General features: G+C 39.6%; 1 protein-coding gene across 2 annotated transcripts in view; it reads right to left on the reverse strand.

The window, feature by feature from the left end:
* Positions 1–2,972: 2,972 nt before the first annotated feature.
* Positions 2,973–23,844, reverse strand: part of PSMA8 (proteasome 20S subunit alpha 8) — a 54,603-nt gene continuing 33,731 nt past the window's right edge. Inside the window, exons 5-7 of one of the 2 annotated variants that reach the window (XM_033178081.1) lie at positions 16,818–16,937; positions 16,638–16,700; positions 2,973–3,477 (exon numbers count right to left, since the gene is read on the reverse strand). In XM_033178081.1, the coding sequence (XP_033033972.1) occupies positions 3,385–3,477; positions 16,638–16,700; positions 16,818–16,937 (276 nt within the window). In that variant the 3' untranslated portion in view covers positions 2,973–3,384. The remainder of the gene's footprint in view (positions 3,478–16,637; positions 16,701–16,817; positions 16,938–23,844) is intronic. The other variant, XM_033178082.1, reaches the window with a different exon arrangement.

The raw sequence follows: 23,844 nt of genomic DNA on the forward strand, positions 1-23,844 counted from the left end.
GAGGTTTCACCACGTTGGTCAGGCTGGTCTTGAACTCCTGACCTCAAGCGATCCTCCCACCTCGGCCTCCCAAAGTGCTGGGACTATAGGCATGAGCCACTTTGCCTGGCCAGTAAAAGTAACTTTTTTTTTTTCAGATGGAGTTTCGCTCATTTTGCCCAGACTGGAGTGCAGTGGTGCAGTCTCGGCTCACTGCAACCTCTACCTCCCGAGTTCAAGCTATTCTCCTGCCTCAGCCTCCTGCGTAGCTGGGATTACAGGCATGCGTCACCACGTCTGCCTTTTTTTTTGAGGCGAAGTTTCGCTCTTGTTGCCCAGGTTGGAGTGCAATGACGTGATCTTGGTTCACCACAACCTTCGCCTCCCAGGTTCAAGAGATTCTCTTGCCTCACCCTCCTTAGTAGTTGGGATTACAGGCATGTGCCACCACGCCTGGCTAATTTTGTATTATTAGTAGAGACAGGGTTTATCTATGTTGGTCAGGCTGGTCTTGAACTCCTGACTTTAGGTGATCCACCCGCCTTGGCCTCCCAACGTGCTGGGATTACAGGTGTGAGCCACTGCACCCGGCCAAGGCTAATTTTGTGTGTGTGTGTGTGTGTGTGTGTGTATTTTTAGTAGAGACAGGGTTTCACCATGTGTGTCAGGCTGGTTGCAAACTCCTGACCTCAGGTGATCCACCCGCCTTGGCCTCCCAAAGTGCTGGGATTATAGGCGTGAGCCATCTTGCCTGGCCAAAGTAACATTTTAAATAGCAATAACGTTTGAATTTTTTTTTTTTTTTGGTTCACACTTCACATTAGGTATGGTCACAGTGGCTCATGCCTGTAATCCCAGCACTTTGGGAAGCCGAGTTAGGTGGATCTCTTGATTTCAGGAGTTTGAGTCCAGCCTGGGCAACATGGTAAAACCCTGTCTCTATTTAAAAAATACAAAAAATTAACAGGGTGTGGTGGCAAGCACCTGTAGTCCCAGCTACTCAGGAGCCTGAGGTGGGAGGATTGCTTGAACCTGGGAGGCGGAAGTTGCAGTGAGCCAAGGTGGCATCACTCTACTGCAGCCTGGGTGACAGAGCCCTCATCTAAAAACAAACAAAACACCAAACAAGCAAAAGAACTTAACATTAAATAGAAAATCATTTTGTACAGATCAGTGAAACCTGACCAAAATAATGCTATGATTTCCAAAGTAGAATAAATCAGCTGAGCTAAACCCAATTAGACTCTGATAACTAAGAAGAACTGAGTCACAGGAGTAATAAAGCTAGTGAGATTCAAAAAAACCTCTTCCCTCTCATGATACATCCTTGTGAGGGAGAGATTGGTGAGCAATGAGAAATGTTTCCATTCTGATGGACGCTTGTGGTGGCAAAACACTATAAGCATCAGCACCATGGGCATGAATTATAAAACTTGTCTCAGAGTTGTTAAGATAATTAAATGTTAATATTTGCAAAGAAATCTAAACAGTGTCTGGCATGCAGTGACTGTGGTATTGTATGAGTACTTGTCAAGTAAAAAAATAAGGGATGGAATTGCAACCATATCCCTTAGATTGCGGGTTCCCAACCCCAGGGCCGTGGGTTAGTACCAGTTTGTGGCCTGTTAGGAACCCAGTTGCACAGCAGGAGGTGAGTGGGGTATGCGGGGAGCGAGCATTACCACCTGAGCTCTGTCTCCCGTGAGATCAGTGGCAGCAGTAACAATTCTTATAGGAGGTCGGGCACGGTGACTCCCATCTGTAATCCCAGCACTTTGGGAGGCTGAGGCAGGTGGATCACCTGAGGCCAGGAGTTCAAGACCAGCCTGGCCAACATGGCAAAATTCCCACCTCTACTAAAAATACAAAAATTAGCTGGTCGTGATAGCACATACCTGTAGTTCCAGCTGCTTAAGAGGCTGAGGCAGGAGAATCACTTGAACCCAAGAGGCGGAGGTTGCAGGGAGCTGAGATTGCGCCACTGACTCCAGTCTGGGTGACAGAGCGAGACTTGTCTCAAACAAACAAACAAACAAACAAACAAAATTCTCATCGGAGTGTGAACCCTGTTGTGAACTGCACATGCAAGGGATTGCGGGCTCCTTATGAGAATCTAATGCCTAATGATCTGAGGTGGAACAGTTTCATCCCAAAACCAACCCCACCCCACCCGGCGTTTTGCCATGTTGGCCAGGCTGGTTCTGAACTCCTGACCTCCAGTGATACGTCCACCTCAGCCTCCCAAAGTGCTGGGATTACAGGTATAAGCCACCACGCCTGGCCTTCCCCTACTATTTTCATTCTTCTGCAAAATCTCAACCTCTTTCCTTGTTTTCAAAAAATAACGTTAAGACCGCGTGCAGTGGCTCAGCCTGTAATCCCAGCACCTTGGGTGACGGAGGTAGGAGGATTGCTTGAAGCCAGGAGTTTGAGACCAGCCTGGGCAATATAGTGAGATCTCACCTCTGAAATAAATAAACAATTAATTAAAACAACAGAAAGATTATTTACTAGCCTTTATTTTCAAAAATATAAACTCACTATAGGAATTAAGCACATTCCTTTTGTGGACCATTTGGATTAAATCCTCTCTGTGGGCAGAGATCACTTTTTATATTTTTCTTGTTCCCCCAATAAGCCTACCATAATACCAATACAAAATACACACTCAGATATATCATGGAACATGTAACAAACCAAACACACTGGACATACTTGAGATAAAATAAAAATCTAAATTAAAAGTTATATGTATTAATTTATTTCCTTATTTTCAAGTAGCATCCTGTTAAGATGCCCTTGGAAGCTTTTCCCATGCTTTAATTGCATGTTTGAATTCGGCCTACATTTGTTCCATGAACAAAACAGTATATCGCAACTTGTAAAATGAAAAAGGTAAAATAAAAATAACGAAATACTGTAAAATGAAGAAGGCTCTGACAACATTTTAAGAACTCATCAGTATAAGGATGCTTTTGTCATTCTTTGAGAAATGCAACTCCATATTATATTTAGTTTATTTGGAATAGCTATGTCCTTAACTGGTAGTCAATACTCAAACATCACCAAATTATTAAATTTTTTTAATTAAAAAAATTTTTAAATTATATTTGCATATATAAAGATAAGTAAGACACTGGACAAATTATAGAGTCTCAGGCTTATGTGGAATTATGACTGCTCTCAACAATTACTGAAATTCCCTTTCAAAGAAAATCTTCACATAAACCTATGTTTGACTATGTAGTAGAATGAAGACAGCCACAGATCTGGCCTTTTCAAAACATCACATGAGTACTACATGTAATGCTTCAAAGTAACTGTTTTCCTCTAAAATTTCACTAAACAACCTCAGGCAGTAAAATAAAACAAAACATTAAGAACTCCCAGGGGTCATCCTAAGAATTAGACAGATTTCTTTGATTTTTTCTTCTCTGCTTCTTCCTTTTCCCTTTCTATTTCAGTTACGTATAATTCAACTTCTTTTGCACTAAACATCTGAAAAGAGAAAAAAATTTAAAGATCAAATGTCAATTATACAAATAATATCTAAATATTTACAATATGAAGAATTCCAATATTTAATAAATTTATATTTTCTATGTATAACTTTATATTTTGTAACTTCAATATACAACGAAGCATTTCAAAAGGTCTAAGAGCAATAACAATTACGGGCAAAGCCAGATCTCTGACATTTCTACTATCACTGTGCTAAAAAAGAAAGTGGGGCAAAAAGCGATATTGCATTATATTCCTATATGTGCAGGTAGCTCCAAAAACATTTTAATGCGAGGCTTAATTTTATTCATGAACAAAGACTCATTATTTAACTCTCCCAACCGCACCCTACTGTGTGATTCTCTGATAGGGTTTAATGATTTGATCAGTTTATAGAATACCAAATGAGATGGGAAAAGTTAATTTACGCTACTTTATGTCCTGTAAGTAGAAAGCAAAGGAGGTTTTATTTTTGTAAGAATTTGCAGTGTAGTTTGATTTTCTGTTGTACTGTTCACAAGTAGATCCAAGGTTACATGCTTGCGGCTATAAGACAGCAATTATTGACCAGGCCTGGTGGCTCATGCCTGTAATCCCAGCACTTTGGGAAGCCAAGTTGGGCGGATCACTTGAGGTCAGGGGTTCGACACCAGGTTGCCAATTTCTTTGTCTTTTTTTTTTCAGACAGGGTCTCTCCCTGTTGCCCAGGCTGGACTGCAGTGATGCGATTGTAACCTCTGCCTGTCGGGTTCAAGCGATTCTCCCACCTCAGTCTCCTGAGTAGCTGGGACTACAGGCATGTGTCACCTCTCTTGGCTAATTTTTATACTTTTAGTAGATAGATTTGCATTTTCAGTACAGACAGGGTTTTGCCATGTTGACCAGGCTGGTCTTGAACTCCTGACCTCAAATGATCTGCCCGCCTCAGCCTCCCAAAGTGCTGGCATTACAGGCCTGAGCCACCACGCCTGGCCAAGACGGCAATTATTAACTTCAGTGAATACAAAAATCTAAATGTAATGATCTTAATACCAAAAAGAGGTATCTATTAAATTGATAAATGATCAACTTTATGGAAAGGCAAGTTTTCAAAGATGTTGGAGATGTGAAGGATTTTAGCAATTAGTCCATCACTAGAATTTATATATAAGAAAATGTAGATTCACAAAGCTAAATTATATTTGACCAAAGATTAAAGAAGGATTAAAGATTAGGTCTCTGATTCTTATTTCAACTCCAGAACTCTTTCCATTTCACCTATAAAGATGTGTGTCAGAAAATCGGTATTTGTCAATAATCTACATAAAATATGTTAATTAAACGTTTTATGAAATGAACGTTTATAAAATGAATTTACCCATCAAGCATTACTGGGAGTTCCATGGGTTCTGAAGGTAAAGTGGAAGAATATAATTCTTACCTGCTATTAAGGATTTCACAGTTTAGTGGGAAAAAACTGGCATATAGATAGATCATTACAATAAAAACCTGAATAAAGTGATGTGGTATTACTTGGGGAAGAAATAATTTCCTCCTTTGAAAAAGCATCTTTCATTTTATTTTTCCTTTTTGAGACAGGGTCTTGCTCTGCTGCCTAATGCTGAAGTACAGCAGCATGATCACAGCTCACTGCAACCTCTGCCGCCCGGGCTCAAGCGATCCTACCGCCTCAGCAGCCAGAGTAGCTGGGGCTACAGGTGTGAACCACCACGCCCGGCTAACTTTTGTATTTTTCATAGAGACAGGGTTTCACCATGTTGCCCAGGCTGGTCTCAAACTCCTGGGCTCAATCGATTTGCCTGTCTCGGCCTCCCAAAGTGCTGGGATTACAGGCATGAGCCACTGCACCAGCCTGAAAAAGTCTTTTCAAAAAATTATTTTTCATTTTTGTGAATATATAGTAGGTATATATATTATGGGGTACATGAGATATTTTGATACAGGCATGCGATGCATAATAACTACATCATGGAGAGTGGGGTATCTATCCTCTCAAGTATTTATCCTTTGTGTTACAAACAATCCGATTATACTCTTTTAGTTATCTTCAAATGTACAATTAAATTGTTATTGACTATAGTTACCCTGTTGTGCTATCAAATACTAGGTCTTATAAATTCTATTTTTTTTGTACCTATTAACCATCCCCACCTGCCCCTGCCCCCCACTACCCTTTCCAGCCTCTAGTAACCATCCTTCTACTCTGTATCTCCATGAGTTAAATTGTTTTGATTTTTAGATTCCACAAATGAGTGAAAACATGCAATGTCTATCTTTCTGTGCCTGCCTTATTTAACATGATGATCTCCACTTCCATCCATGTTACTGCATATGACAGGATCTCATTAATTTTTTGTGGCAGAACAGTACTTCATTGTGTATAAGTACCACATTGTCTTCATACATTCATCTGTTGATGGACCCTAAGGTTGCTTCCAAATCTTGGCTACTGTGAACAGTTCTGCAATTAACATGGGAGTGCAGCTATTTCTTCAATATACTGATTTCCTTTCTTTTGGGTATATACTTAGTAGTGGATTGCTGGACCATATGGTACTTTTATTTTATGTTTTTTGAGGAATCTCCAAACTATTATTCTTCATAGTGGTTGTACTAATTTACATTCCCACCAACAGTATATGAGAGTCCCCTTTTCTCCACATCCTTGCCAGCATTTGCTGTAGCTTGTCTATTAGATATAAGCCATTTTAACTTGGGTGAGATGATATTTTATTGTAGTTTTGATTTGCATTTCTCTGATGATCAATGATGTTGATCACCTTTTTTTGTTTGGAGATGGGGTCTTGCTGTGTTGCCCAGGATGGAGTACGGTGACACAACTGTGGCTCACTGCAGCCTCGACCTCCCAGGTTCAAGTGATCCTCCCACCTCAGTGTCCCAAGTAGCTGGGAGCACAGGAGCATGCCACCATACCAGGCTAATTTTTTAATTATTATATTTATAGAGACAAGGTCTCACTGTGTTGTCCAGGCTGGTCTGAAACTCCTAGGCTCAAGGGATCCTCCCGCCTTGGCCTCCCAAAGTGCTGGGATTACAAGCAAGAGCTCAGCCCAAGGACCTTTTTATATGCCTGTTTGCCATTTGCATGTCTTCTTTTGAGAAAAGTCTATTCAAATCTTTTGCCCATTTTTTGGATCAGATTATTGTTTTTTCTCTTATAGAGTTGTTTGAGCTCCTTATACATTCTGGTTATTCAAGCCTTGTCAGAAGGGTAAATTTGCAAATATTTTCTCCCATTCTGTGGGCTATCACCTCACTTTGTTGATTGTTTGCTTTGCTGTGCAGAAGTTCTTTAACTTGATGTGATCCTATTTGTCCATTTTTGCTTTGGTTACCTGTGTTTGTAGGGTACTACCCAAGAATTTTTTGCCCAGACCAATGTCCTGGGGATTTTCTCCAATGTTTTCTTGTAGTAGTTTTATAGATTGAGGTCACAAACTTAAGTCTTTAATCCATTCTTATTTGATTTTTGTATATGGTGAGAGAGAAGGGTCTAGTTTTATTCTTCTGCATATGGATATCCAGTTTTCCCAGCACCCTTTATTGAAGAGACTTTTTCCCAGTGTATGTTCTTAGCACCTCTGTCGAAAATGAGTTCACTATAGATATGTAGATTTGTTTCTGGGATCTCTATTTTGTTTAATTAATCTGTGTGTCTGTCTTTATGCCAGAACCATGCTGTTCTGGATACCATAGTTCTGTAGTGTAATTTGAAGTCAGGCAATATGATTCCTTCAGTTTTGTGTTTTTTGCTTAGGGCAGCTTTGAGCTTTGGCTCTTCTGGGTCTTTTGAGGTTCTATATAGATTTCATTTTTTTTTATATTTCTGTGAAGAATATCATTGGTATTTTGGTAGGGATTGCATTGAATCTGTAGATTACTTTGGGTAGTATGGACATTTTAAAAACACTGATCCTTCCAATCCATGAACATGGAACACCTATTTTTTTTTTGGTGTCCTTTCTTTTTTGATGTGTGCACTTATAGCTATAAACCTCCTTCTTAGTAATGCTTTCACTGTATCCCACATATTTTAATATGTTAGGCTTTCATTATCATTTGTTTCGAGAAAATTTTCAATTTTCTTCTTAATTTCTTCATTGACTCACTGGTCATTCAGGAGCATATTGTTTAATTTCCATGTATTTGTATAGTTTCCAAAATTCCTCTAGTTACTGATTTCTAGTTTTTTTCCCCACTGTGGTCAGAGAAGATGCTTGATATTATTTCAATTTTTTGAATATTTTAAGGCTTATTTTGTGACCTAAATATGGTCTGTCCTTGAAAATGATCCATGTGCTGAGGAGAAGAATGCATATTCTGCAGCTGTTGGATGAAATGTTCTGTATCTATTAGATACATTTGATCTACAGTGCAATTTAAGGCTGATGTTTCTGTGCTGATTTTCTGTCTGGAAGACCTGTCCAATGCTGAAAATGGGGTGTCGAAGTCTCTAGCTATTATTGTATTGGAATCTATCTGTCTTTTTAGCTCTAATAATGTTTACTTTATATATCTGGGTTCTACAGTGTTGGGTGCACATATATTTAAGACTGTTACATCTTCTTGCTGAACTGACCCCTTTATCATTATGTAGTGACCTTCTTTGTCTCTTCTTACAGTTTTTGTCTTGAAATCTACTTTGTCTGATATAAGTATAGTGACTCTGGCTCTTGTTTGGTTTCCATTGGCATGAAATATCTTTTTCCATCTCTTTATTTTCAGTCTATGGTTATCTTTATAGGTGAAGTATGTTTTTCATAGTCAACAGATCATTGGGTCTTTTTTTTTCTTTTATTAATCCATTCAGTCCTTCTATATCTTTTGATTGGAGAGTTTAGTTCACTTACATTCAATGTTATTATCGATAAATAAGGACTTATCCTCCTGCCTCAGTCTCCTAAAATGCTGGCATTACAGGTGTGAGCCACTGCTCAGATCTCACTTTTTTTGAAGCAGCGTCTTACCCTGTCACCCAGGCCGGAGTGCAGTGGCGTCATCTCAGCTCACTGTGACCTCTGCCACCCTAGCTCAAGTGATTCTCCTGCCTCAGCCCCCTGAGTAGCTGGGACTACAGGTGCACACCATCACACCCGGCTAATTTTTTGTATTTTTAGTAGAGATGGGTTTTTACCACATTGGCCAGGCTAATCTCAAACTGCTGACCTCAGGTGATCTGCCTGCCTTGGCCTCCCAAAGTGGGATTATAGGCATGAACCACCCTGCCCAGCCTGGTCCATCCTTTCGTGGAAGAATCCTGGCATCAAATGAGATAATGTTTAAAGTTCTACCTTTCTACTGATTCCTGGCCCCAAGTAGGTGTTTATATCCAACTTCCTAGGCTAGGGAAGACAAGTATCCTTCTCCAGGGCAGTTTAGTTCAAATGTTTACCTCTGGCTTTCAGTGTACTTTTCATTTTTGGTCCCTGAGGATTTTCTTTTTAGTTCTTGCAGAAGCTCAGTTATGTCTTTAAAAAACTAGTTATATTTCATCTAGGATTGTCCTCGTGTTTTACAGCAGAAGAGTTTTTATATTATCTAATCCAGCATAATGCCAGAAACTGAAGTTGTAGAAGGCTACTTATATACCTTAAGTCAAACTATTTCCTGTCAAAGTGTTAAAATTTCAGCTCATAGTCAGTAATGTAAGAAGTACATTTGTAAAATTAAGAGATTTCATGTTTTTCATATTTAGTAAATACTATTTACTTCTTAGTAACTTAGATACAACTGGAATTGCCAAGGACAGGTCAGAGAATAACTAGAAAACCAGTCCACCTCTAAAATCAGCTTAAGAAGAAGGGGTAGAGGCATCAAAAAATAAAGGTTTATACTACTCAGTACATTTCTTATATCTTATGTGTTTTTCTAATTTAATAATACAGTACTCATCATAACCATATTGGAAAGGCTATTAATCCACAGATAAGAAAACAGAAACAGAGAAGTAATTTGTTTATACTGGGAAATGGTAGAACTAGAATTTGAACTAGGGTAGCTCTAGAGCCTCACTTTGTTTTTTTTTTTTTTTTTTGTGACAGAGTCTCACTGTGTTGCCCAGGCTGCAGTGCAGTGGTGTGATCTTGGCTCACTGCAACCTCTGCCTCCCAGGTTCAAGCGATTCTCCTGCCTCAGCCTCCCAAGTAGCTGGGACTACAGGTGCCTGCCAACACACTCAGCTAATTTGTGTGTGTGTGTGTATTTTAGCAGAGACGGGGTTTCACTATGTTGGCCAGGCTGATCTTGAACTCTTGACCTCGAGATCCACCCATCTCGGTCTCCCAAAGTGCTGGGCTTATAGGCATGAGCCACTATGCCCAGCCAGAGCTCTACTTTTGATCACTTCACTGAACTGTATCCCACACAAAGATTTATCAAAATCAAGAATGCAATAGGATTTATAATATTTTCATGTGGAGTCTATCACAGTTATTCAAGATCCACAAATTAAAACTCTGTAAAGAAACATAATTGAGACGATTTCTATATACATCGAAATTTGGCAAAATTGGTTTAAAACCAGATGCAAGTCTATTTTAAAATAATTTTCAGTTAAGCAATTTCAGACTCTGAAGACATTGAAAAACTTCCTAGGGAATACATTATGGTTGATTACCCAAACATCCATCCTATACCATTGCTTAGCATTAGCCAACCAGCAAACAGAATCTTCTGGAGACTGTTCTGAGGATGTCTTCGGTCTTCCAATCAGATTGAAGGGAGGGACTTACACTCCAAAGTTAGGGAAGTTCTCCCTCTCCTCTAAGAGGTTAACAGTAAAATAAATCATTCTGATTGCCTCTGGTGGTCATGAGAGGAATCAACCTTAGTAGAACAAACTAACTTTAGGATGAAGCCAATATTCAAAATTGCAGAGTGGAGGGACAGGACAAATCTAGATCCACGAGGACATCATCGTGTTGTTAAACACACTGTGTCTGGAGCAGGTGTATACTTTCATCTGTGAGATAAAACGATTTCTTGTTGTTTAAGTCACTATGAGTTGGAGTTTTTTGTTTTATTTTGTTTTAACTTGTAGACAAAAGCATTTGTTCTAACACATTAACCTCTGCTTACTTTAATTTCTCCTCAGGTCAATGGGAACTCATTTTTTTCCAATGAGAATTTTCAATTTTCAGTAGAAACTATTCTCAAATGTCTGCCTAAAACAACTGTTTTTTTTTTTTTTTTAGATGGAGTTTTGCTCTTGTTGCCCAGGCCGGAGTGCAATGGCACGATCTCAGCTCACTGCAACATCTGTCTCCTGGTTCAAGCGATTCTCTTGCCTCAGCCTCCTGAATAGCTGAAATTACAGGCACCCATGACCACGCCTGGCTAATTTTTTGTATTTTTAGTAGAGATAGGGTTTTACCATGATGGCCAGGCTGGTCTCGAACTCCTGACCTCAGGTGATCCACCCGCCTTGGACCCCCAAAGTACTGGGATTACAGGCATGAGCCACTGTGCCCGGCCGCCAAAAACAACTTCTAACAGATTTTCAAAAACCAGGTGAGAAGGAATAGAGGAAGGAGAAAGTGCTTAATATTACTACTGACAAACTCACTTCTCTTCATATTTTGGTGGCCTAAGATTACAGTGGAAGGTAAATTTTTTGTTTAATAGTTGTAGAAAATGACAAGCTTTACATAACATTCTTTACATTCTTTAAAAAATTTTAATCTAAGGTAAAAAGACACAGTAGCTGCTTTAAGCCAGAATAAATGACTAAAACTGACTACACATTGATATTCTCTCTCTGTTTATGAATACACGTACAGGCATACCTTGGAAAAATTGTGGGTTTGGTTTAGGACCATAGCAGTAAGGCAAATATTGAGTCACATGAATGTTTTGGTTTCCCAGTGCATATTAAAGTTATGTTTGCACTATACCGTAGTCTATTAAGTGTGCAATAGCATTATGTTCAAAAAAATCAACATATCTTAATTTAAAAATACTTTATTGCTAAAAAATGCTAAAAATCATGTAAGGCTCCAGCAAGTAATCTTTTTGCTGGTGGGGTCTTGTCTTGATGATGACGGTACTGACTCATCAAGGTAGTTAGTGGTTGCTGAAGGTTGAAGTGGCTGTGGCAATTTCCTAAAATAAGACAACAATGAAGTTTGCCACATCGATAGACTCTTCCTTTCATAAAAAATGTCCTTGTAGCATGAGATGCTGTTTGACAGCATTTTACTCACAACTGAACTTTTCAAAACTGGAGTCAATCTTCTCAAATCCTGTTACTGCTTTAGCAATTGAGTTTATATAATACTCTAATTTTTTTGTTGTTATTTCAATAATGTTTATAGCATCATAACCAGGAGTAGATTTCATCCAAGAAACCACATTCTTTTCTCATCTTTAAGAAGCAACTTATCATCTGTTTTATCACAAGATTGCACCAATTCAGTTGCATATTCAGGCTTCACTTCTAATTTTAGTTCTCTAGCTATTTGTACCACATCTGCAGTGACTTCCTCTACTAAAGTCTTGAACTCCTGAAAGTCATCCATAAGGGTTGGAATCAACTTATTCTAAACTCCTGTTAATGTTGATATTTTTGTTTCTTTAATTTTTTTTGTTTGGTTTTTTTTAGTTTTTTTTTTCTTGCTCTGTCACCCAGGCTGGAGTACAATGGTACAATCTTGGCTCACTGCAACCTCTGCCTCCTGGGTTCAAGCGATTATCCTGCCTTAGCCTCCTGAGTAGCTGGGATTACAGATGCCCACCACCATGACTGGCTAATTTTTGTATTTTTAGTAGAGATAGGGTTTCACCATGTTGGTCAGGCTGGTCTTGAACTCCTGACCTCAAGCAATCCACCCACCTCAGTCTCCCAAAGTGCTGGGATTACAGGCATGAGCCACTGCGCCAGGACTTTTTCTGTTGTTTTTTTTTTAGACAGAGTCTTGCTTTGTCACCCAGGCTGAAGTGCAGTGGCACAATCTTGGCTCACTGCAACCTCTACCTCCTGAGTTCAAGCAATTCTCCTGCCTCAGTCTCCTGAGTAGCTGGGATTACAGATTCCCCCCACCACATCCAGCTAATTTTTGTATTTGTGGTAGAGACGGGGTTTCACCATGTTGGCCAGGCTGGTCTTGAACTCCTGATCTCAAGTGATCTGCGCGTCTCAGCCTCCCAAAGTGCTGGGATTACAGGCATGAGCTACCGTGCCCAGCCAATGTTGGTAGAGACAGTCTAACTATGTTGCCCGGGCTGATCTCAAACCTCTAGCCTCTAGCAATCAATCCTTCTGCCTTGGCCTCCCAAAGTGTTGAGATTACACGTGTGAGCCACTATGCCTGGCCATATTCCTTAAATAATAAGACTTGAAAGTCAAAATTACTCCTTGATCTACATGCTGCAGAAAGGATGTGCTTGTAGGCACTAAAACATTAATTTCCTTGTACATGTTCATCAGAGCTACTGGGTGACTAGGCGGACTGTGAATAAGCAGTAACATTTTGAAAGGAACCTTTTTTTTTGAGTGTTAGGTCTCAATAGTGGGCTTAAAATATTCAGTATACTATGCTGTAAATAGATGTGCTGCCGTCCATTGATTGTAAATGAGCCCTGGCTTCCACTTAAAGTTACCAGCTGCATTATCCCCTAACAAGACAGTCTGTCCCTTGAAGCCAGGCAGTGAGGTGATTTCTCCTCTCTAGCTATCAAAGATGGTATCTTCTTCCAGCAGAAAGGTGTTTCATCTACATTGAAAATCTGTTGTTTAGTATAACCACCTTCACTGAAGATAAATGTCTTAGCTAGATTCTCCATCAGTACTTGCTGCTTCACCTTGCACCTTTATGTTATGAAGGTGGCTTCTTTCATTAAACCTCATGAACCAATCTCTGTTAGCTCCAACCTTTTCTTCTGCAGCTTCCTCACCCCTCTCAGCCTTGATAGAATTGAAGAAAGTTAGGACTTTGCTCTGGATTAGGCTTTGGCTTAGAGGAATGTTGTGGCTGGTTTGATCTTCAGCCAGGCCACTAAAACCTCCATATCAGTAACAAGGCTGTTTGTTTTTTTTTTTTTAAGATGGAGTCTCACTCTGTTGCCCAGGCTGGAGTGCAGTGGTGCCATCTCAGCTCACTGCAACCTCTGCCTCCCAGGTTCAAGCGATTCTTCTGCCTCAGCCTGCAGAGTAGCTGGGATTACAGGTGCGTGCCACTACACATGGTTAAATTTTGTATTTTTAGTAGAGACAGGTTTTGCCATGTTGACCAGGTGCGTGCCACCACGCCTGGCCTGGTTGTTTCAGTTTCTTATCATTCATGTGTTCACTTGCAGTAGCACTTTACATTTTCTTTAAGTACTTTTAATTTTCTTAAGTACTTTTCATTTGCATTCACAATTTGAATAACTTGCACAAGAAGCCTAGCTTTCTACCTGTCTTGGCTTTCGACATGCCTTCCTCACTAAGCTTAACAAGTCTAGTTTTTTAATTTAAAACTCATATGATAGACATGAGACTCTTCCTTTCAGTTGAACACTTAGAGGCCCTTATAGGGTTATTAACTGGTCTATTTTCAACATTGTTATGCCTCAGTAAATAGGAGGGCTGAGGAGAGGGAGAGACACAGGTAAATGGCTGGTCAGTGGAGCAGTCAGAACACATGCAATATTTATTGATTAAGTTCACTCACTGTTTTACATGGGTGCAGTTCATGTTACTGCAAAACAATTAACACAGTAATATCAAAGATCATTGATCATGGATCACCATTATATAATAATTACATTGTTACTACATTATATATATAATAGTAATAATTAAAAAGTCTGAAACATTCTGAGAATTACCAGAAATGTGACAGAGACACAAAGTAAGCACATGCTGTCGGACGAATGGCATTGACAGACTTGTTCAACACAGGGTTGCCACAAACCTCCAATCTGTAAAACACCATTTAATGAGCACCTACTATAAAGGGTACTACTATTTCACACCATTTCATTTACTTATGACAACAGCCCTTTCATGAAGTTATCATTCGACTGATTTTATAGGGAAGAAAACTGAAAGCTGAAGATCAGAGCAACTTGCTCAAGGTCATATTGTTAAACAAATGTATCTGCTGGAACTTAATCCTAGTCTACCAACTCCAAAGCATGTGTTCTGTTCCCTACATAGCCTATCCTAAAGTATCATGTGGAAGACAGTATAACGCTGCTGTCAGTAAGCATACCATTCTACCGCTCGTAAGCAAAAATACGTGTATAACTCTGTGTGTGTGTGTGTGTGTGTGTGTGTGTGTGTACATGCATAGGTATATTATGGAGCGGAACAGGCAAACTCTGGCCTCCGTGGTTTCTGTACCCCTATGGTGTTGCTGCATCTGTCCCTGGGCTCTTAGCAGCAGGGGTGACAAAAACCTGGATAATACCCATTTCCACACTCTGTGCTCAGCACCCTGTGATTTATGTGGGGCTCTGCAGGGCCATGCTCCACCATCCTGTCCCCATTTCTCTTATTTATTGAAACTTTGCTGTTGTCTTATCCTCATATCCCATCTGTTAGCTGAATAATAAAGGGTAGGAAATTGATGTCAAAGCAACCACGATGACAAAAACAAAAACAGAAACAAACAAAAAACCCACTGCTCCAGATGGTACTAATTTTAATACTACTTGAAATATTTTCCTTAAAACCAAAGAAAAGATACATGCAAAACAATCTTTAAAAAAATTTTTTTTGTGATGGAATCTCGGTCTGTTGCCCAGATCACTGGCATAATCTCAGCTCACTGCAACTTCTGCCTCCTGAGTTCAAGTGATTTTCCCACCTCAGCCTCCCAAGCAGCTGGGATTACAGGCGTCTGTCACCACGCCCAGCTAATTTTTTTGTATTTTTAGTAGAGACAGGGTTTCACCACGTTTGTCAGGTTAGTTTTGAACTCCCGACCTCAAGTGATCCATCCACCTCAGCCTCCCAAAGTGCTGGGATTACAGGTGTGAGCCACTGCATCCAGCAACAATCCTTTTTTTTTTTTAAATATAATTTTTATTATTTTTTTTTCCAATAGAGATGGGGGTCTTGTTATGTTGCCAAGGCTGGTCTTGAACTCCTGACTTCAAGTGATCCTCCCACCTCAGTCTCCCAAGTAGCTGGGATTACAGGCATACACTGCCATGTCTGAGTATAAAACAATCCTTTAAGTATATTTCTTTTTTTTTTTTTTTTTCTTTTTTGAGACGGAGTTTCGCTCTGTCGCCAGGGCTGGAGTGCAGTGGCTGGATCTCAGCTCACTGCAAGCTCCGCCTCCCGGGTTTACGCCATTCTCCTGCCTCAGCCTCCCGAGTAGCTGGGACTACAGGCGCCAGCCACCACACCCAGCTAGCTTTTTGTATTTTTTAGTAGAGACGGGGTTTCACCGTGTTAGCCAGGATGGTCTCGAACTCCTGACCTCGTGATCTGCCCGTCTCGGCCTCCCAAAGTGCTGGGATTACAGGCTTGAGCCACCGCGCCCGGCCCCTTTAAGTATATTTCTAATATAGTTTCCCAAATTTTGAGTGCTTTTGTACAATCTCAGCGAAAGAGAGCTAGTTGGCAAACTATATTGCATGGTTGGTTCTACCTAATGAACAATAGTGAACTACATTTCAAATGTTCTTTAGCCAGTGGGTCCTCTATCACAATATCCTGAACATTTTATTTTGTAGTCCAGCAGTTTTCACCCACAATGGCTGACAGATATTATACATACGATAACATTAGACTTGGCACAAAGAAATATGGAAAGGTTATCATGCTAGGTATTAAAGTTTAAGTCTCACAAGACGCTCAGGGCACTTTCAAATGTAAAGTAATGGAAATACATAAAAATCAGTAGACAGGACGAGTGCGGTGGCTCACACTTGTAATCCCAGCACTTTGGGAGGCCAAGGCGTGCTGATCACTTGATTCTAGGAGTTAGAGACCGGCCTGGGCAACGTGGCGAAACCTTGTCTCCATTAAAAAAAAAAAAAACACAGAAAAACAAACAAACAGAAAACCAGTAGACAGTCAGAAATGAGTGGAGGTTATTTGACATTAATGAAGGACAACATTATATCGGAAGCCAACAACCTTTTAACTTTTGTCAAAATACCTTATACTACAGATACTTTTTCCTCTTTGGTTAATGACTTACCTTCAAAGGTTGATTTCTTCTTATTATAGCAAGTTCAATGTTTTTTCCACCAGACTGTACAACCTAATGTAGAACAAGTATGCTATTAGAATTATTTCAGCAAATTTTGTGTTTAATAAACAAAAATGGATGAGAAAAAAAACTCATGATTTCCTGAATATGCTTTATTAGATCACTTACTTCTAGCAAAGCTTTTATTGCTAACTTGATAGCTTCATTGTCACTTGCTATGGCATCTTCTGTGTAATTCTTTTCTAGAAATTCTCGAACAGTTTTAGCACTTCGGCCTATTGCATTAGCCTTGAAAAATAAAAGTTAATTTATAAATATCATTGTAGTATGAATGAATTTATGGTTACTAAGTTTAGAGGTTTAGAGTTTACTCCAGTATACCTTAATAAAATTACCAAATGAAAATTATAGATCTGAAAACGTAGCAAACATTTCAGTAGTTCATTTGGTTATTATCAGAATAGTCTGTAATGGCAGCATGGTTTTTATTTTCCTTTTTTTGGTTTGTTTTAGAGATGGGATCTCACTCTGTTGCCCAGGCCAGAGTGTAGTAGTGGCATAATTATAGCTCACTGCAGCTTTGATCTTCTGGGCTTAAGTGATTTTCCCACCTGAACCTCCTGAGCAACTAGGACTATAGGTATGCATCACCACATTCAGCTGATTATTTTTTAGGTAGTCTTGCTATGTTGCCCAGGCTGTTCTCAAACTCCTGGCCTCAAGTGAGCCTCCTGTCTCAGCCTCCCAAAGTGTTGGGATTACAGGCGTGAGCCACAATATCTGGCCAACTTTTTCTTTTAAATATACCAATGCTTTGTCCTGGCTAATGCTTTCTATCAATGTAATGTCTCCCAAATCCTTCATAACCAGAAATTATTTTATTTATATATATTTTTGAAACAGGGTCTCACTTTGTGGCCCAGGCTGGAGTACAGTGATATGATCACTGCTCACTGTAGCCTTGGCCTTCTGGGCTCAAGGTATCTTCCTACCTCAGACTCTCAAGTAACTGGGACTATTGGTATGTGGCACCACACTTGGCTAATTTAAAAAAGAATTTTTTTTAGAGACAGGGTCTCGCTATGTAGACCAGGCTGGTCTCAAACTCCTGGACTCATGTGATCCTCCCAGTTTGGCCTCCCAAAGTGCTGAGATTACAGGCATGAGCCACTGTGCCTGGCTCAGAAAGGATTTTAAAAAGTAGAAACTTGAAAAGATGTGGAGAGGCAAGGAGCTATAACTTTACAACATGGTACAAAAAGAAGAAAGCAAAGAGAGGGAAAAAATGACATCAACATGAAGAAAGCTATTTACCTAAGTTGGGCTGAGCATCATTTTTGTAGATTTTAGAATAAGTATAGTGGTAACCTAATTGATTCATTATCTTCTTTGACTCTTAAGCAAGAAGGGTATCTATTCTATTCCTCTTTTCTTTGTCCTTTACACATTTTCATCAGATGAAGGAAAAATGCAAATGGATTTTCCTGGCTGCATGGCTATAGGTAGAAGGCTGCATATTGTTTTAATTCAGCCTAAATATCCAGATTAGTACTCGTGATGATAATAATGATGATAATAAGATTTTAAATTTTATATTAACAGAACACTTATGTATCAGGCACTAAGTCAGGCACTTTACATGGATTATCTCATTTAACCATCACGAAAATGATTAAATAGGTACTATTACTAACCCCAATTCTTGGATGTAGAAATGGAGGCTTGGAAAGGTTAAAATACGGTTTCTCAATATCAGCACTGTTCACATTTTGGGCCAGTTAATTCTCTGTTGTGAGGACTGTCCTGTGTATTGTGAGATTTTTAGCTGGCTCCACAAACTAAATGCCAGCAGCAACTCCCACCCCAGTTGTGACAACCAAACATATCTCTTGTCAAAGACATTGTCAAATGTCTCTTAGGTGGACAAAATCAGCTGTTTGTGAATTGCTGACTCAAGTAATCTTGACCAAGATCATACAGAGAGTAAGAAGAGCTAAGCTTTGAAACTGTGGTCTGAATCAACAAGCCAAGCTTTTAACTTGATACACTATGCTGCCACATGCCCCTTTCCTAGGATGATTACAGAGTAAAAGGAACAAACAGAAAGGCCTATCCTTTCACTGGCATTAAATAGGGGAATGTCTCAGTTACAACTGTTTAGTGTTATTATTATTATTATTATTGTTTTCTTTTTTGAGACAGAGTCTCGCTCTGTCACCCAGGCTGGAGTGCAATGGCGTGATCTTGGTTCACTGCAACCTCTGCCTCCTGGGCTCAAGCAATTCTCCTGCCTCAGCCTCTCAAGTAGCTGGGATTATAGGTGTCTGCCACCATGCTTGGCTAATTTTTTAATTTTTAGTAGAGATGGGATTTCACCATGTTGGCCAGCCGGTCTCGAACTCCCAACTTCAGGTGATCTGCCTGCCTCAGCCTCCCAAAGTGCTGAGATTACAGGTGTGAGCCACCGTGCCTGGCCAACTGTTTAGTATTATAATTATGGGAAAGAAATCTCAAAGGAGATTTTAGGACATAAATATGAAAACCCACCATTTATATTACATTATATAACAATATACTATTCTGGTTAGCAAAAGATTCTTTTTACTTCATATAACTTTCTCTATGCCATCATATTTCAGAGGATTAATATAAGTAGTTGTTGAAACTTCTAAATTAAATTTTGTGGCCTTGAAATTTCACCAAGATCAAAGGTAAAGCCTTCAGCCTGGTGTGACTTTGAAGTCTATTTGCTACTAGGTTTTTTTGTTTGTTTTTTGGTAACTAGTTACCACCCAGAGAGGAAGTACACAGTTAGTGGCTTCAGGTAGTGGCTTATCCAAAAACTTCATTGGGCCTTTAAGGTTACCCTGCACATTTCTGGTGACTTTCCTATCCACTTTTTCCAATTCTTAATGTCAAAATCTTTAACTCTTACCCACCCGACTTGTTTTCTAAAATCTAGCCTGTTCTTGCCACACTCAGATCCCCACCCTCCCTTGCCCCATCGCCCACCCCAATCCACTTCAATAATGACTCTGGTAGTTTTGCAATGCTTTTCCTACCTGCCTCCTCAGATTAATGATGATTTTCTACAGCAAAGACTATTAGCTGACAACCCTAATATCCATTCTTCCTTTGTGACAGAACTCTAGGCAATGTGACTGCTGAAATACGTCACTTCCTAGCTTCTCTTACAAATAGGTATACACAAGTGGAAGTCACTGGGTGAAGCTCCTAGGAACCTTTGCTGCCCAGAATGCAGACATATTGGCTAGAGGTCTAGCAGCCATCCTGAGAGCATGGAAAAAGACTAAGACTAAAAGAGACAAATACCAGCATCTGCCTACTTTCAGACTTTTCATTATGTGAGAAAAATCAATCCTATATGTTAAGAATCATCATGTCTTTGTTGTTAGGAGACAAAAACAATCTCACTGACAGATCTCGGAAGTGCATCCTGTGACACACTGCCCCATACACCTCCAGAAACAAAAACCTTATTCCTGTGGCTACTGGAAGTGGTAATGCAGACAGCTCTCAGCTCTTACCTCTCTTGGGAAGGTTCCCTGGTTAACAAGAGCTCCCTCAGGGAAGGTCATGTGCTCTTACAGGGCCAGCCTACACTGACTGAGTGATGAAGAGTATCAATGTGCAGTCCCTTCACCCCAACTTAGAACAGCTCTGATGAGCCACTACAGATCCAGAGCACTCCATGGTGTCAACTGAAGCCTTTACTGCGACTACAGTGCAGTCCAATGTCTCCCTCTGCCCAATCCTGATCCCTTCCCTTCAACAAATGCTTATAAAAATGGCACTTCCTAATATATATCCTAAAAAATAATAATCTTCCCATGAGGCTATGTGACCCTAAGGAAGGACAAGGTCTCTGCTGACAAGTGCAAATCAGCTTTTCTCATCTGAAGGCTTGCTAACTTCCAGAGTAAATCTTCAGTGCGCTCTCCCACACTTGAGAAAAAGAGATGGGGAAATGAACAAAAAACTCTACTAACAATAAATACATCACAATTTCCATTATTTTTGAAATATAAACAGAAGGCAAAACTGGTCAAGTGTTGTCAGAAACAATAAATTGGAGGATTATATTAAACCGTCTTTAAAGTCTTTTCAACCCTGAGGTTCTAAGTTTTTATGGCAGCATTTTCCAAAGTGAATCCCACAAAACATCAGAGTAGAGAAAGGATCTATGATCACAGGGCTCTACATTCAAGTAATCTTGGGGACTACTATTTTACCTGCTTCTAGAATATTTAAATGCTTTTTAGCAGATCCAGATGTACTTTGGTAACAAAACCTACTGAATTTCTTTAAATAGCTAAAAAAAATTACTTAGCTAGAGAGCTTGTTTACCTAATACCAGTTGACATTAAAAGAAATGCACTTTGAGAAACATTGCTTGGAAGTATACAACATAGTTAACGTTCTTACCATTTTGAAACATTATGGCCCATACTGACAAAGAGCAAAACATGCCCCTTAATCATCAACATCATTAGTCAGGGTGGGGCTTAAGTCTATGCATGTGGGTCTTCTTAAAATAGTATAGAATAGCTTTTAAATTAAGTAACCGCTTCAATGCACAGCATATTAGATGCCAGTTTTCATCAATGTTCTTTAAGAGCTAATTTTATTTAAAAACTTAAAAAATGCAAGCTTTTCAAGAAATACATAGTAAACTGAAACAAAGTTTTAAATATAAAATATGAGTGCTAATGGCCAGGCTGGCATTCCTACAAATCTACAAGCTATATTGTAAGTGAAAGGAAGAATGTTTTTAAAAATGTGTGCAACTTCTTAGATACACACTTAAATACCAATATCTTAGAACTAATAAGCAAGAACATATTCAATTTCTGCCACTAAATGTCTATAAAATATTATTTTGAAAAATCAGTAAAATAGGATTATAGTCAAAGTAGGCATTTAGAGGCATCATTTCATGATCTGAATGCTATAAATATTATGTTTTCACTCTAAAATATAGGATTAGTGTTTGCTGTAAAATGAACCTTGAATGCTTAAAACACACACTTCTCTTACTAAATTGTTTGTCAACAGAAGAAATGAAACAATTCTAAAAAGCTATAAGAATTACTAATGCCTCAAAAGTTCAAACGAACAGAACATTTCTAGCTGAGAATCAAGTAGACAGCATTATGTTATTATCTAGTATTCATTTATTTGTTAAATACGTATGGCCACCTCAAGGTGCAAGGTTCAATTCTAAGCACTTGTGTGTCAACAGTATAAAAAGTGGACAAAAGGCCGGGCACGGTGGCTCACACTTGTAATCCCAGCACTTTGGGAGGCCAAGGCGGGTGTATCACCTGAGGTCAGGAGTTTGAGACCAGCCTGACCAACATGAAGAAACTCCATCTCTACTAAAAATACAAAATTAGCTGGGCGTGGTGGTGTATGCCTGTAATCCCAGCTACTCGGGAGGCTGAGGCAGGAGAATCACTTGAACCCGGGAGGTGGAGGTTGCGGTGAGCCCAGATCATGCCATTGCACTCCAGTCTGGGCAAGAAGAGCGAAACTCTGTCTCAAAAAAAAAAAAAAGTAAACAAAAATCCCCGCACTCATAGACTTTAAAGCTTAGAGGGGGAGCGATAGATAATAAATAAGGTAAACAAGGAAATATGTAAAATAAACAGTACGTTAGTTGTTAGGAGAGAAGTAAAGCCAAGATAGGAAGAAAGGCCAGTTAGGAGGGGCTTCACTCAGAGGGTGAGGATGGTAGCCATGCAGATATCATGCAAGCTCTGGGCAGAGGAAACAATAAGGAAGAACAAAAGATAAAAGCCCTCAGGAAGGTACACGTCTGGCCTTTGAAGAACAGTAAAGAGGCCAGTGTGACTGAGTAGGAAAGCAATGGAGGAGTTAATACGCTTTGGGTTGGAGAGTTAAGGTGGGGGCCAGATAAGGTTAGACCACTGTAAGGGCTTTGGTTTTTACTCTGACTTACTTGGGAGGCAAGAGGGGATTTTGAACAGAGGGGTGACCTGATCTGACTTAAATTTTAACAGAATCACACTGTTGACAATTAGAGTGCACATTCTTTCTGGCTGTGCCAAGAACACTTGGCCTTGACCACGCTTGACAGCGCTATTCCTCAGGACTGTATTAGTAGCCAACAACCTTGAGGAATAAGGTCACGTCTTTCTGCAGAAAAAGAGGTTTGTTCACTGCCTATTACAAAAGCGGTAGATACCCCAAGTTCAGGGTTTCTTAGCTATCACTAAGAAGACCCATCGTATCCATCTGCTTCTTCTGTGCCACCAATGGCACTTCGCAGGCACGAGAAACTGGCATCATCATGAAACGCATGCTATTTGCTGCGAAATGGGGTGGTAGTTGGAAGCAAAGTGTGACCAACAGAGGCTTTTCTTTTTTAAGAGAATGTAAGAGTACTTTTAAAATTGATGTATTATTACATAATAATGGATTGGATATCCCAAGTGGCTTATGGCTTCTCAACTGGTCTCTAAGATCAATTATTTCCATACGCAGCTTAACCCTGTGTCAGGAAACCTCCTCTATAAGGTTTGTATCACATTGCTACATACATATAAACCAACGCTATATATAGTCTAGGGGTCAGAAAATTATAGCCTGCAAGTCAGTTCCCTGGTTTTGTAAACGAAGCATTATTTGTACATCACAATGCCCATTTATTTATGTAAATCTATTTCTGGTCTATTTCTAGTTTATGCTACTATGGGAAAGTTTAGTAGTTGCAACAGAGATTGCAATGCCTACATGGCTAAAATATTTACCATCTGGCCCTATAAGAAGTTTTCTGATCCCTGCTACAGATTAGCAATTTATACTCTTAAAAATTATTGGGAACTCCAAAGTGCTTTTGTTTGTGTTATACTTCTTGGTATTTACTGTATTATTGTTGAGAGATATCATGTGCCTTGGGCTCCCAGACAAGGCTCTGTTTTTCAGGGTTGTCTATGCAGCTGGTAATCTTGAGACAAAGATGTCTTTCCTCAGATAAAGGGCAGGCTAGCTTATTGCTTGCTATAAAACCAGGAGACTCTCCATGCTTGATGTTCCTTAGCTATGAAGCAGACCAACTTTGTGCATAGCATTTAACCAGGCCATATTACATCAACTCTGTGGGTCTTGGGGATAAAGGGAATCTATGCAAATATGCTGATACTCATGCTGT

Source organism: Trachypithecus francoisi, unplaced genomic scaffold, assembly GCF_009764315.1.
Source record: "Trachypithecus francoisi isolate TF-2019V2 unplaced genomic scaffold, Tfra_2.0 Lachesis_group19, whole genome shotgun sequence".
NCBI lineage: Eukaryota > Metazoa > Chordata > Mammalia > Primates > Cercopithecidae > Trachypithecus > Trachypithecus francoisi.